The sequence below is a fragment of the Cololabis saira genome, chromosome 17 (genome assembly GCF_033807715.1).
Source record: "Cololabis saira isolate AMF1-May2022 chromosome 17, fColSai1.1, whole genome shotgun sequence".
Lineage (NCBI taxonomy): Eukaryota > Metazoa > Chordata > Actinopteri > Beloniformes > Belonidae > Cololabis > Cololabis saira.
The window spans coordinates 40,186,195-40,202,554 of NC_084603.1; the positions used below are offsets into that span (position 1 = coordinate 40,186,195).

The following is a 16,360-nucleotide window of genomic DNA, read 5'->3' on the forward strand; positions in this document are numbered from 1 at the left end:
CTAGTTTGTGGATTCCTGTTTTTGTTTGTTTTGTTCCTGCTCAGCAGCGCTTTGGTTTGGTTTTTGCTCCAAATAAATCCGGTTTTGCCAACTCCTGCTCTCCTGCATTTGGGTCCTCAACAAACCACACCGTGACAAATGGCAGTACAAAAGTCTGTTTCATGATCCAACTCTGAGGGTCAGATGTTCATAAACCTGGTGCTGAGGAGAGAATTAAAAAGGGGTCTAGACGGAGATAAGGAACGACCAGATCTACCAGGAGCTCTGTCTCTTCATAGCTGCTCACGGCTCCAGCTGACTTTTCAGCAGCACCGAGACAAACTAACAAAAAAAAAAAAGCGTTTCCACTTGAAGTTTCTCTCTCTCTCATTTTTAACTTGATATCAAACACAAGCCACAGATCCAGCAGCACATCTATCATCTCCTCCAGGTTCTACATCTTTAGTGTTGTTGTCTTCTTCCTTTAGATACACAATCAAATACGTCACAGCAGCTTCTCCAACCTCCTACTTCTGATCCAGGTGCTGAATTGTTATGGAAAACAAACCAGGCCGAGTTGAGATGAGTTTAGATGAGTAGGTTCTAGTGGAAAAGCACCATAAGCAGTACAGTTCTGTTCCAATCAGTGCAGTAAAGATAGTTCAGGGTTTTTCTGGTCAGTTTTATTTCATTTCTTATTGCACATCTGTTTTTTGCATTTGACTCTTTCAAAAAATCTCTAGACAGTAAAGCTTCTTCGTAGTGTTAATGCCATTGTTTTGTCCCATTCTTCCTGGAAACACGTCTTAAAGTGACAACAGGGAGTCTTTTTTTTCATGATTCAAATAAATCTGTTTCAGTTATTCTTGGCGTCTGAGCCTGGTGGTTTAGCCGTTAGCTCTGCCGCCTCCCAGCACGAGTCTGGTTCATGCAGACGGTGGTTGGTGCTGCTCGTGTCCAGGGCCGACGCTGTCCTGTCCTGCTCCTACCACACTAGTATTACCTGGGGACCTCATCTCTTTGGTCTGGCTTTTATGTAGCATCAAATGTTATAGTTTTATTCTGTTTAACATTTTTTAATGTATTTGTTTTATTTATTTATCTATTTCTTGTAATGTTTTTATTATTATATTGTATTGTTGTGGACTGATTATTTGTTAGCCTTAATCCTTGAACTTTTATCATTATTTCATTTTAATTAACTATATTGTATGTCAGTGTGCATTGGTCTCCCAGTTTTTATTTTTTTGTTTTTATTATGCTTATTTTTCAGTCAAAATGTCAAAGCACTTTGTATTTCATGTACCTGGATGAAAGGTGCTATACAAATAAAATTTGATTGATTGATTGATTGATTGATCACCAGTTTTCAACAACCAGTTGAAAACCTCTGTGCTAAACAGATAAAGTGTGATGTGATGTGGTTCCGTCCCCACCTGTGCAGCTGGTGTCCCCGCTCTGCCGGTAGCCCTCGGGACACACGCAGGTGTAGGAGCCCAGGCTGTTCACACACTCGCCTGCATCCCCGCACGGCCCGGCCTCCTCACACTCATCCACATCTGGAAACAAACACGCAAGCAGTTACAAATCTGGGTAATAAAGATGAGGAGAATCTCCACAAAATGTCGTCATGCTGACTAATAAGTTGAGGAGAGCACAGCTGGACTGATGAATGTCTGATGCGTCTACCCACAGACACGTGGAGCCGTGCGTGGGCTCGCTGTGCGCTGGCCACTAGCCACTGGCCACTAGCCAGTCCCCCACTGTGTATCTGCTCATTCAAACCTCCCTGTGCTCCGACAGGAAAGAGCCGGAGTCGTAAACTCCACATCATGTTTCCTGTTTAACATCTGCAGCAAACAGGAGACTCCAGAGTGCAGCAGCACCACATTTAAAAGACACTTGTGTCGTGGATTTCTGCTCGTGTCAGATAATGATTCATGCTGGGAGAACCATTAGTCTGTTAGACTGGAGGAGAAATGAAGGATTAGATGTTCACACCCTGCTACATATAGAGCTGTGCACAAATGTGTATCCCTCTTTTAAACATAATAAAAAACCCTGATCACGGTAGGTTTTATATTAAGCAACTACAACCTCAGGCAATCAACATAAAACGCTTGTTTGCTTTTTCTTGCACTGGATCATTATTAAGTTAAGAAAAATGAAGCCAAAAAAAAATAAAAAGGTGGGCAACATTAGGTACCCCAGCGCTTGAGTCTGTACTCATCCTCTCAGAGCTCAGAGTAAAGTTTGATACACTGCAAAAACTCAAAATCTTAACAAGAATATTTGTCTTATTTCTAGTTAAAATGTCTCATTTTTAGTCAAAAAAAATCTCATTACACTTAAAACAAGACTCATCACTGGAAAAAACAACAATTTTCACCTGTTTCAAGTAGATTTTCACTTAAAATAAGTAGAAAAATCTGCCAGTGGAACAAGATTTTTTGCTTGTAATAAGAAGATAAATCTTGTCCCACTGACAGATTTTTCTACTTATTTCAAGTGAAAATTTACTTGAAACAGGTGAAAATTGTCAAATAAGTTATTTTTCTGGTGATGACTCTTGTTTTAAGTGTATTGAGATTTTTTGACTAAAAATGGGACATTTTAACTAGAAATAAGACAAATATTCTTGTTAAGATTTTGAGGTTTTGCAGTGTTGTGGCTGATGAGAGGCTCCCACTTACTTCCAGTTTTAAACTGTTGCTATCAGCTCAGCGTTATCCCCCCCCCCCAGTTCACTAAAAACATGCCAAACAAGTCCTTTATACCCCAAGCCATTAAACTTTTAAATATTTCTAGGTAATAGCCCCCCAGCTGGCTGGTAATACCATGTACAAGTGGATGCTCCGTGTCTGTGTTACTGTTCTGTGTCCCTGTTTTTATGCTATGTTGTCAAATTGCCATGTGTGTCTTTTGCTGCAAACAAATCTCCCCACGGGGACAATAAACACATATCTATGTAGTAATCCAGATCTCACCGACACACTGGTCCCCTGTCGGTGCCAGGGTGAAGCCGGGCACACAATGACAGATAAACGAGCCCTCGGTGTTCTGGCAGTGACCTCGGACGCAGATCTGGTCGTCCTGGCACTCATCCACATCTGAAATGACACCAACAACGTGAAAAATATCATTAATGCCACCCTTCTGTCCACTGTAGACATGTGTAAAAGGATTGTAGCACCCTACAATGTAATAATTTCCTATAATGTAATAATTTCCTATAATGTAATAATTTCCTGAAAATGTAATAACGCGTGAAAATGTAATAAAGTTTGCACTTAACTCAATCGAAAATGTAATAAAACCCAATAATGTAATAAATTCACCAATAATGTAATAAAATATCCTGACGGATATCATAATAACATTTTTACCGATAATGTAATACCTTATTATGTTATTGGGAATTTATTACATGTTACTCAAAGTCTGCAATTTAACCCAATAGTCATTCTGGTGTTTCAAATCCAGCGTATAAAACATTCTTAGATACTTAAAACACAAAATGTAGAACTCTGGACTGAAAATTGAATATTTGTCAAGTATTACATTGTCAGTTTTGAAAAAAAAAAAAAAAAAGACTCACCTGAAAATGTAATAAATTCTTACTTAATGTAATAAGGTATTACATTATCGGTAAAAATGTTATTACAATATCAGTCAGGATATTTTATTACATTATTGGTGAAGTTATTACATTATTGAATTTTATTACATTTTTGATTGAGTTAAGTGCAAATGTTATTACATTTTCAGGCGTTATTACATTTTCAGGAAATGATTACATTATAGGAAATGATTACATTATAGGGTGCTACAAGGATTTTTCAATCCGGGCCACACTCTCCCTGGTATCTAGGAGTAAAACATTTATAAGCACAAGCGCCGCTGCAGCCAGATGTGTGGAACCAGTAACATGTGATGTTTTGGTAGGACTTGTATGGTTAATTTTGATGCGTTGTACAGATGCCTGTAGAGACGCTCTTTCCTCCAGCTCCTTCTTGTTTTCAGACAACACACGACGAGCTATAAAAGTCAGGGCTTGTCCAACCGGCCAGGACGGCAGCACAGCAGCTGCTGCACCGAATACTTGGCTGCAACCTCACTTGAACCTAATTAAATGTTTAGATTTAGTCCCTGTGGATTTCCGTCTACGACAGGCGTGACGAATGTGAACACTCTTAAAGCACAGTTGAGGAGAAGTGGTGTTTCCTTACTGCTTTCATGCAAACATCTGTTAAGTGGCTTATCAGCTTCTATAAAGGACTGGGCTGCCTAATTGTTTCCTCTGGCTGCAGCTCTCTGCCACCGCACGGCGGCTTGGCGTCCTCAGCGTGGCGTCTGAGCAGGCAGAACCTCGCGGCTAACCTCACACAGCTGCTGGAAGACCAGAGGTGGGCACATGGTATGTGTTGTTCGCTGTCGTACGGCTTTAGTACGGTATTCTGCATGTTTATTCAAGATTCAAGACAACTTTATGAAACCCTTGAAGGGCAATTTGATTTTGCAGCTCGCGCACAATCACACACATAACAAACACATAACACATTCAATAGAAACACAGAGAGAAAGTTGGCAGCTGTGTGCAAAAATCTGCAATTTGTTGCATTAAAAAGTGCTGATACCAATAAATTAAAAAACAGTCTACAGGACTGTCTCTGAAAATTAGAATATTGTGATGAAGTCCTTTATTTTCTGTAATGCAAAAATGTCATACATTCTGGATTCATTACAAATCAACTGAAATATTGCAAGCCTTTTATTATTTTAATATTGCTGATCATGGCTTACAGCTTAAGAAAACTCAAATATCCTATCTCAAAAAATTAGAATATTCTAGGAATCTTAATCTTAAACTGTAAGCCATGATCAGCAATATTAAAATAATAAAAGGCTTGCAATATTTCAGTTGATTTGTAATGAATCCAGAATGTATGACATTTGTTTTTGTAATTGCATTACAGAAAATAAAGAATTTTATCACAATATTCAAATTTTCTGAGACAGTCCTGTATACAAACACTGGATGATATCATTCCTAGAACGTACACAGTACCTAAATACACATTCCAAACAAATTCATAAGGATACATTTAAATGTAATAGCCGAACAGCAGAGGGGATAAAAGACTTGGAAAAGCGATTGCCCTTACACACAGGTTGGGAATAACGAAATCCTGAAGGCAGCAGTGAAAACTCTTTTCCTAAGACATGCCCCGAAGTTCCCAGAATACTCTGAGTCTTCCTCATTTATTGATTTGTCTTAGGTTGGAACTTGTTGCAGGACTGAAATGCAAAACAAGACGGATATTAAGAAATGAAGTGAGAGCTGATGAGAAAAAAACATACAATATCTTACTGAAGAATCAGCAAGAATCACTATGAATCTCGTTTTGATATCTTGAGTTGTAAAGACTGCTTAATTTAATGCAAAGTTTGTCTTTAAACATCACATGCACGCCCACGCAGCAACTGTTTAGAGACAAATTAAGAAACTGGAGGAAACTGGGACTGAATGTTTTCTTGGTAAGCAGATGTGTGGGAACGTCTCCACCCAGGAAGAGCCGGGGGCTCGCCACACTTTTACTTTTACACTTAAATCTGTGTCGTGTTCTTATGACCGAACACAAGATTCATATCTAAGTTTGTGCATGATACACTTCATCACACTTCCCATACATCCCGGTGTATTCCCAGTCATTCCCATGGAAAGTTTCCAAGATTCCCCATCTTAACTTCCCATGGAAAGTTTTTGGAAAGGTTCCAGACACTGACAGGAAGTTTTCCAGACTTCTAGAACCCCAGACAGGACGACTAAGGCAACACTGGCTCAGTCGTACACATCAACGTCTTCAAGTCTTTGGAAAAACTCCTGACCTGGATCGTACACCAAATGCAGCAGGACACTTCTGCTGGACAGCCTGGAATCTGTCCAACGGTCTGGAATCTGTCCAATGGCCTGGAATCTGTCTGACAGCCTGGAATCTGTCCGACGGACTGGAATCTGCCGAACGGCCTGGAAATCTGTCCAATGGGTTGGAATCTGTCCAATGGCCTGGAATCTGTCTGACAGCCTGGAATCTGTCCAACGGACTGGAATCTGCCCAACGGCCTGGAATCTGTCCAATGGCCTGGAATCTGTCCAACGGCCTGGAATCTGTCCAACGGCCTGGAATCTGTCCGATGGGCTGGAATCTGTCCAATGGGTTGGAATCTGTCCAATGGGTTCGAATCTGTCTGACGGCCTGGAATCTGTCCAACGGCCTGGAATCTGTCCAATGGCCTGGAATCTGTCTGACAGCCTGGAATCTGTCCAACGGCCTGGAATCTGTCCAATGGGTTGGAATCTGTCCAAGGGGTTGGAATTTGTCCAACGGCCTGGAATCTGTCCAATGGGTTGGAATCTGTCCAATGGGTTGGAATCTGTCTGACGGCCTGGAATCTGTCCGATGGGCTGGAATCTGTCCAATGGGCTGGAATCTGTCCAATGGGTTGGAATCTGTCCAACGGGCTGAAATCTGTCCAACGGCCTGGAATCTGTCCGACAGCCTGGAATCTGTCCAACAGCCTGGAATCTGTCTGACGGGCTGGAATCTGTCCAACGGGCTGGAATCTGTCTTCGTCAGCGGCACAAATGCCACTGTGACTGCAGGAAGTGTAAAAGCGAAGCGGCACCTACGGTAACAGCAGCGGCACAGCCAGGTGGAGCAAAGGGTAATATTCTGGGCTGGTGTTTAAATAAAGTTGCGTGAACGACATTGGACCGCAGGATAATGGTTCTCCTTTTGGATTTACCGTCCGTCTGAGAGCTTTAGCTTCTGAGTGCGTTTCTGTATTATTTTTGTTAACGGATACTTTGGTTGCGTATAAACCCCAGATATAAAAGCCCTGATGTGATCCCCGGTCCTCGGCAGCTGAGAGGAGGACATTTCTCTGGTGCTGTGGGGAAGCCACCATCAGCTCTGCTCCACCCCACAGCCCTAATTAAGGATCATTTCGGTGGGTGGAGAGGGCTGCGCTCCGGCGGCAGGAAACCGCGTAATGACACAGTGCCTGGCATTAATGACCCAGCGAGGTCTGCAAGGTCCACAGGAGGGGGGAAGGCTACAGGTGTCACTGAAATTCAGCTGGTTTAGGGTCTAATGTTAGTCTGACTGGAAAATGTGCGGCAGCATCCACGTGCTGGCGTCCTGATAGTTGAACTCTGAAGAATAGGACGTTCAAACCCAGAGTAGCGATGGGACTGTCCAATGAGTGTGTTATTCATAAAACTTCACAGAGTAAAACAGTTCTTCATGTTAAGGCCTTTCTGGATCACTTAGGACTTTTAAATGAACATAAAAACGTCCTATTGTTTTGAAACAATGAATAAGCAATCACCCCCTTACAGGACTGTCTCAGAAAATTAGAATATTGGGATAAAGTTCTTTATTTTCTGTAATGCAATTAAAAAAACAAAAATGTCATACATTCTGGATTCATTACAAATCAACTAAAATATTGCAAGCCTTCCGGCTCTCGATGAAGGCGGACGCTTTTTCTGCTCCTCTCCCTTATCTATCTGCCCTGCTACTGCTTTTGTCCTGTCTCGTCTTCAGAGTCTCTCCTTTTCACTCCTCCGAAACTCTACAATCATGGAATTGATTAATTGGTCTCTCAGCACAATTGACCAAACTTTTGCGACAAGAAGTCAGGGAGTAAGGGAGCCTTCTTGCCCCGATGGGACATTTTTTGCTGGATACACAATGGATTCCTACAAATACTGGAAACCTTTGTGTTTGGTGATTCTGTCTGTCGAGGACGTTGAAGATGCCTTCATAATTGGATTTATGATAGCAGGATTTCTCTTGATAGGAGGAGGGGGATTCCTGGTGTACGACAAACGCCGACAGTCGTCGACAGCTGTTTTGATTCTTTCAGAGCTGCCGGACGTGGCTGAAGGGACAAGCAAGGCGATCAACACTCAGACTTTAACGTTGGGGGAGCAAAGCCGTAAGCTGGATGCGATTCTCAAACAGAATCGCAGGCTGGCGGCAGTCTTTGAGCTCATTGGCAAGATGGATAACACCTTGGAGAAGTTGGATGCTCGGCTTGGCGGGAATTGATCACAAATTCGTCTGATTGGAGTCGCCATTGATGAACCAGAGACTAAAGGTGGACAGAAAATTACTGAGTCTGTCTGTTTTTGGAATATAATTGTTGATTCTATAATCTGGCCTTGACAGGGCAGTTTTGGCCGATCGCTCTGGTCACAATCTTCCTGGTGGAATGTAAACAAGGTGACTCTGCCCCCACTAACCCTCCCCTCTCAGGAACATCTGTGGACTGTTTGCAGAACTGACCGAGCCGTCTGATAACATCAAGGGCATTGGCTGAGGAGCAACTCTGAGCGAAGTTCACGGACTTACCGCTACACACACACTTGCTGATAACCACACCTCCCTCAACTCAACGCCTTCCTCGGCCCCATCTCTTATCCAACCCCCCATAACACAGTCAACAGGTTTGAGAGCCGCGCCACTGGCCGCGGTGCTCACTTGGGGTACTGTGCCGGGATCCCCCCCACACCTAGAACAACCCCCCCCCCCCCCACACACACACACACACATGTGCAAGCTTTGTGATGTTAAATTTGTCATGTTGCTTTCTGTGCAGAGGTGTTTTTTTGCACTTTCACACTGTGTATTTACACACAGTGTGAGGATGCCTTTTTTTCCCTCCTCCCTCCCCCATCCCCAATGTCATCCTTTCTCTGATCTGTTCTCACCAGTTGACTCATGTCTTATGTTATTTGTTTTCTCTGTGTCCTGATGGGTTGTACTGGTTGTCATCTCACTGTGCTGGGACGCCAGACCGGGGACAATAAAGCTACAAAGCTATTCATTCATTCATTCATTCATTTTAATATTGCTGGTTATGAGATAGGATATTTGAGTTTTCTTAAGCTGTAAGCCATGACGACTGTGTGGTTGGTGAAGTGCAGCGCACTCTGAGTGAGTGACGGCCGTAAAAAAGCCAGATATGAATCCAGTCAGCAACAAAACAAAAACACCTTACGGTTTTATGGGTTCATGGTTTTATGCAACAGTCAATGAGGTTGTTTGATCCCGTGGGGCCCTCACCATCTTGATTCCAGGTGTGCAAGAAATCTATGGGGTAAATCCACAAAGAACAGATTGCGCCCGCAAATAGCGCTGTGAATTGCGCTGCATTTGCGCCCGCAATTTGCCCCGCTTTAAGGTCCTATTCACAAAAGATTTTGCTCTAATGATATACCGGCGCAAACACGCCCATAAAGTTTTGCGGCTGAGTGCAATTTGCACTTGTCTGAGTGAGCGGAGCTGTTTCCAGTGTTCTCCGTATTTCAGCACACAGATTGGTCCCTAATGAAAACTGCAGAGAGCACAATAGACTCAACTTTCACGTATTTGTACTTCTAGTATTTCGCATGTAGATGGATAGATAGATAGATAGATAGATAGATAGATAGATAGATAGATAGATAGATAGATAGATAGATAGATAGATAGATAGATAGATAGATAGATAGATAGATAGATAGATAGATAGATAGATAGATAGATAGATAGATAGATAGATAGATAGATAGATAGATAGATAGATAGATAGATAGATAGATAGATAGATAGATAGAAAGAAAAGACCTCAGTGTCTGTATGACATAAGCTAATGAAATGTCAAATGTTAAGAGGCTGTGCGCATTTACGCACAAGGCACAGCACCAGTAACTTCATTAACACTGGATCGGGATCAGATCAGGATCTAATGGTAATTCATGTCTTTGTTTTGCTACACGTATGAAAGCTGTATGTGTACACTGTATGAAAGCGATACGAAACCCCCCGCTCCCTCTCCTCCTCTCCCGTCTCCCCTCAGAGCTGCTCAGGACGGGTTTATGGTTCTGCGTTCCTTTAACGCAGAGCCTACGGCGTAGGAGCGCGTCGCCGCGTACCCTACGCCGTAGGCTCTGCGTCGTTTTAACGCGGGACCCTAATTTAGGCACCATACACCTGCACGTAAAGGTTTCACGCGCGAGTAAAACTCATATATATGAAAAAAAATCTGAGTCCCTTTATGGGCTTCGTGGGGCTCCCTAAACGCAGCCCCTCATTTGTTCTGTCCTAAAGCGGTGAGGAGGTTCCCCGCATGTCACCACGGCAGCAGCAGCAGCAGCAGCAGAGTCCTGACTGACTGAGCTTCACACAGAGGGACACGATCAGCGCTATTTTAATTTATTATTTTATTATTTTAAGTCTGATATATGTTGTGATATGTGATGACATTATTAAGCTGTTAAACACACACATTCTAGATTTATATGTTTATATGGTGGAATTGTTTGTAATAAAGCAGCCCCTACTGTATGGATGAATCCTGAACTCCGTCCTGTTATTTTTATTTTTAAATCGGAGATAAGTCCACAACCCCACTTGATCTGACTGTGTACAGTCATGTCTGACTGTAGATTTCACCCTTAATATCATTCAGTATCACACAGGCTTGAATGACATTGAGAGAGAGAAACAGAGAGACGGGGAGTGAGGAGTTTGCGCGCAGTTTAATACACGCTTCTGAAAGACGGTATTTGCTCCACTATTTTTGCGTGTGGCAAATAGCCCTGGCCTTTGTGAATTAGGCGCTTTTTGCAATGAGGCTTATTTGCATAGAAAGGGGGCAATTTTGCGCCGAATTACCTAATTTGCATGCATGCAAATGGTACCGGCGCAGACTGCCACTATTCACTTGGCAGCGCAGTTTGTGGAGCAATTCCCCCTTTGCGGGTGCTTTGTGAATTAGACGCTCTCTTTTTGTCTCATTTGCACCGGTTTAGCGGCCGCAATAGACGCGCAATCCTTTTGTGGATTTGGCCCTATGTGTTTGCCTTTTGAATAGCTTAAGGGCTGTGTTCAATAAAGACATGAGCGTGTTAATCATCGTTACACAGATGAATTGATGCAGAAAACCAGGCGATTAGGAGCCATTTCTTGCCACTGTTTTGGATCACAGGTGTTTGCAGGGGTTTTTCTTTCCCTGTTCAGATACCAGAGATGATCTTTGACCCGACCAGCGCCGGCCCCCATCAGATACCTTACCTACACAGGTGTTGTGGGTGTGGTCCAGACGGTAGCCCTCGTCGCAGTGGCAGGTGTAGCTCTCAGCCGTGTTGTAGCAGACGCCCTGCCCACAGATGTAGGGGTTGATCTGGCACTCGTCCACCTCTGGGTCAGAACAGAGACAGAGGTGAGAGAGCTAATCACAGGTCTCCTGCTGCAGGGACCCAGAACTGGAACGGGCTAACGTAAGAACACGGCAGCTGCAGAGACGACTCGGTCGCTGACTGCAAGGAGAGAGGTCACAAAGATCAATCGCGGTCTTTAGCTGGAGCCAAACTCCAGCTTTGTGCCCCCGAGGTCATTTATTTCTATTTCTCCATCTTCCATAATTTCTTAAATTTGAAAGATGAAGTCAGATTTGAAGTTGCCAGTTAGCAGTTAGTTACGGTGCAAGATCACTATTTACCAGAGGACCAGCCAACCATGCGTCACAGTTAACATCTGGTTCGCTAAGCTGTCAAAGACCCCATTTAACTGGGTTTATATTAGGGCTGTCAGTTTAGCGCGTTAATTAGATTCATTAATTACACTGCTAATTAACGCGTTGTGAAAATTAACGCAATTAATTATGAGTGGCAAAATGCACAAGCATTTTAAATTTGGCCCATTGAGGGACCTGTAAGCTATGGTGGCCGAGACCCGCCATTGCTGAAAATAAAAGTAACGCTGCAAACAGAAAAAAACGCTGCTGCAAATTAAAGAAATGCTTAGCAAATAAAATAAACACTGCAAACAAAAAGAAACGCCGCTGCAAATATAAAGAAACCCCGCTGCAAATGAAATAAACCGCGCTGCAAATAAAATAAAAAACGACGCGAATAAAAACGGAAGTGAATTACCGGGGACTATTTTTGCCGATGCACCGGTGTTGCACATTAAAAATGACACGTAGCGACGTTGAACACTAACCTTTTCACTTATTTTCTCGTTTGTTGTTCTTCTTATTTCTCGCTCTTCTTATTTCTTCCTTTTCACTTACGTCCTCTTCGTCTTCTTCTCCTCTCAAAAAACACCGGTGCATCAGCAAAAATAGTCCCCGGTAATTCACTTCTGTTGTGGCTTTTTTATTTGCGTTGGTTTTTTTTTTTTATTTGCAACGGCGTTTCTTTATATTTGCAGTGTTTCTTTTATTTGCAGCAATGGCGGGTCTCGGCCACCGTAGTAGTTCACTTAGCAGTAACAGGTCACTTCCTTCCTGCTGCTGGTCAAACTAGCAAAGCAGTGACAGACCTGGACGACTCAGGGGAGACTCAGCAAATCTTTGCTGGGCCTTTGAACGGCAAGTTTATGTATAAAAAGAAAGAAGACGGGACTATCAACAAGAACACTGTGATTTGTACATTTGGTAAAAAATAATGTTCCTATCAGCGGAGCTGCTCCAGCCTGAATTATCATTTAAACTCTAAACATGTCCGGACAAGTTCCACTGTAAACGTTACAGCTACTAGTGCTAGTGCTAGCGTGAGCTCACTTCACCAACCCACGGTTGCAGAATCTGGGAAACAAATGAGCAAAGTCTCAAAGTTTCAATCATGGAAGACGATCAAGGAGGAATGGTGTCTTAACCAAACTGTATTAAAACCACTCCCCCAGGCCAACGTGCACACATACACGACCAACGGAACAGGAAGATATTTTTTTCTTTTGAATTTAATTTATGAAACACATTTCGCCAATAAAAATGTGGATTTCAAATCTTCTCTTCTTAGTGTATTCAATTGATTAGTCATGCATTGCAATTTTGTAATGTCCTAGAATTCTAATTCTTTAATTGGGGACCTTTAGCAGATATGAGATTAAAATGTGATTAATTAGATTAATTTATTATATATCCTGTAATTAATTAGATTAATTTCTTTAATCGCCTGACAGCAGTAGTTTATATACAAGATGGAAATAAAAACATTTTCTATAGAAACCCAGATCAGTTCCTGGGGGAGACAAGTGGACGTGTGTCCTTCCTTCAGCCTCACCTGCTAGCTGGGTGGGCGCGATGTCCTGGCCAGCGTTGGACGGACGGATCTCCACCGGTGCCGGAGGGGACGTCTTCTCAATGACCTCTGGGTAGACAAACAAACCAAACTTTCTTTCAGTCAGGAATTCAATGCGTCATGTTGTTGAAATGCAGTCTCTGACCTCAGCAGAGGTCAGGTTTGAATAAAACATTTTTACTGCGAGTATTCCAACATGAACGACTGTATCTAACTATCAACAACAGTGTGTTTGCAGCTTGGTGCCCCTGAGGGCTCGGTAGGTCCTACCTGGTCCTACCTGGTCCTACCTGGTCCTACCTGGTCCAGCTCAGGAGAACTTACTCTGGGGGAAGGGACTTTCTGTCGGCAGCGTCTTCCACGACCCTACAGCTCAGTCGGGCCACAAACGTTGAAAAAAGGTTGGCTTTACCCATAAATGAGAACTTGGGCAGATAATCTGTGACTCGTTACCAGTAAATACCAGTTTATTTTGAAAATGTATACAGGACTCTCTCAGAAAATTAGAATATTGTGATTTTCTGTAATGCAATTTCAAAAGCAAAAATGTCATACATTCTGGATTCATTACAAATCAACTGAAATATTGCAAGCCTTTTATTATTTTAATATTGCTGATCATGGTTTACAGCTTAAGAAAACTCAGATATCCTATCTCAAAAAATTAGAATATTCTGGGAATCTTAATCTTAAACTGTAAACCATAATCAGCAATATTAAAATAATAAAAGGCTTGCAATATGTCAGTTGATTTGTAATGAATCCAGAATGTATGACATTTTTGTTTTTTTAATTGCATTACAGAAAATAAAGAACTTTATCACAATATTCTAATTTTCTGAGACAGTCCTGTATAATGTTTGGCTTCTTTTGAAAACAGTAACAGAATATCTCCGGCCAATCTTCAAATATTTTCCAAAAGTTCACGTCCACGAGTGTAAATTCTTTACTGAAAACAATCTTTTGTTGCTTCTCACACGTAAAACAAAGCTGGGCTCAGGTGAGCTGTTCCAGAATGAGACAGTAATCCAGACTTTTGCATCAGAGAAACTGAACTCTAACACGTGGGCCGACCTAAGAGATTCAGAGACGCCTTCTGGACTAAAATAAGACGTCCGTGTTTAGGTCTCACCTACACAACACTGACGATGCAGCCGTGAAGCTCCTGCAGGTTTGGCAGCCTGGAATCACGGGACCAAAACGAGTGTCCCAACTACTCATTTAGATATCAGTCTGGATTCATATTCACGAGAACCAGAGAGGAATGATGACAAAGGCCATGGCTACATGATGTTTTTTAATTCTGAATTAATTATTCTGAATTAAATAATTCAGAATAAGGCCACGTTTACACATAGCCGGGTATTTACAAAATTTCCCCATCTACGTTTTGAAAAATGTCTTCATTTACATGAACCCGCATAAATAGCTGTTAAGGTGCTATGAGCAGCCAAACCTACAGGGGGCAGTGTAACGAGAAGATAAAGTCATGCTAGCCAATCAGAATCCTGGAAAAAAACATCAACAAATGACACGAGTAACTTCCAGTTACTTCCAAGATGAACGAGAGTCTTTGGTTTGGAGTGACAGAGAAGTGGAGTTACTTTTAAGTGTGACTTTAGAATATAAAACAGGTAAAATACAAGAAAATATTGACGGTGGCCAAACACATTGTAAACACAGGTGTCACTCATGACGCTGGTGACGTTTCTGTCTCATAATGTGACGGTCTGAAGCCTAAATGTCAGTTTCTCTCCGTTTAAAAGCAAACGTGAAGACGGAGTTTTTGCAAATCTCCATTTTGGCCGGAGTTTTCAGAAATTATCGTTTTTGGTGAATTTGAGCTTCGTTTTCGTGTAAACGAACGGCCAAAACGCATGAAAACACCACCGTTTTTGCTACATGTAAACAGGGCCTTAAACAATTTTCCTTCTAGTTTACATGGAAATAGTAATTCCGAATTGAGGTTTACATGGAAAACACGTTTGATCGGCTTTATCCAATTCCTCTAAAGGCCTGGGGGTTGGGAAGGTTCTGATTGGATAGCGGGGCGTCTTTACGTATTTACGTCTACCAGAAGAAAACAAACTTACTCGATTAGTAACAACATGGAGGACCACATTATTAGCATCCTTCTCCGTAATATTGCAAAGATTAGGAAAATCCTCTCGCAGAGTGATGCAGAAAAACTAGTTCATGCGTTTGTATCTTCTAGACTAGATTACTGTAATGTGTTGTTAGCAGGATGTCCAAGTAATTTGCTGAATAGGCTCCAGCTGATCCAAAATGCAGCAGCACGAGTACTGACAGGAATTAGCAGGAGAGACCACGTCTCTCCAGTGTTAGCGTCGCTCCATTGGTTACCCGTAAAATTCAGAATCCAATTTAAAATTGTATTACTTGCGTATAAAGCCCAAAACGGCTTAGCTCCGCATTATTTGCAAGACCTGATAGTGCCTTATGTTCCTGGCAGAGCTCTCCGTTCTCAGAGTGCAGGTTTACTCGTAGTTCCTAGAGTATCTAAATGTAGATTTGGAGGGCAGGCGTTCTGCTATCAGGCACCACTACTATGGAACCAACTTCCAATCTGGGTTAAGGAGGCTGACACCACCTCCACCTTTAAAACTAAACTTAAAACCTTTCTGTTTAGTAAAGCCTATAGTTAGTGTTTAGTAAACCTCTAGCTGGTGTTGGTAAATCTCTAGGTAGTGTAAACCCTAGTGTCTTAGAGTCGCTCCTGTAGTTTCTTATGCTGGCCCCCCCTTTTCTTCTCTTTTTTCTCTTTTGTACATGTTGTAGCATCCTCTGCGGGTGGCGAACAGCATTTCTGAATGCACAACACCGGAACCTGCAGCGTGGGAGTGAGAGGGGCAGGGTAACGGCCCGGGCAGGCGGGGGAGAGTTTTGTCCCTCAATACTCCTCTCCCTGGCCCTGCCCCTTCTCAACCTTTCCCCGACCCTGCACCCCAACCTGGGACTTGATGATTGGGCCAGAGCTTCGGGAGCTGCATGCTGGCCTGCGGTCCCCACCCCCGGTCATCCCGTTGCTGCTTCCACCTGCCTGCTGTGCTGTTGATGTCGCCGACCCCCAGTCTGGCCCTCGGCAGGAGGGTCCCCCTTTATGAGCTTGGTCCTGCTCAAGGTTTCTTCCTCCTAAAGGGGAGTTTTTCTTGCCACTGTTTGGCTTAAGGTTTTTCTCCCACTAGGGGAGTTTTTACTTGCCATTGTTTATGTAATAATTGC

General features: G+C 42.7%; 1 protein-coding gene across 6 annotated transcripts in view; it reads right to left on the minus strand.

The window, feature by feature from the left end:
• The window catches only part of ltbp1 (latent transforming growth factor beta binding protein 1), a 226,200-nt gene that overhangs the window by 36,909 nt on the left and 172,931 nt on the right, over positions 1 to 16,360 (minus strand). For all 6 annotated transcript variants that reach the window (XM_061745319.1, XM_061745317.1, XM_061745314.1 and 3 more), the window contains 4 exons: positions 13,100 to 13,186; positions 11,106 to 11,231; positions 2,967 to 3,089; positions 1,416 to 1,538 (listed from right to left, as the gene is read on the minus strand). In XM_061745319.1, coding sequence (XP_061601303.1) covers positions 1,416 to 1,538; positions 2,967 to 3,089; positions 11,106 to 11,231; positions 13,100 to 13,186 — 459 coding nt within the window. The remainder of the gene's footprint in view (positions 1 to 1,415; positions 1,539 to 2,966; positions 3,090 to 11,105; positions 11,232 to 13,099; positions 13,187 to 16,360) is intronic.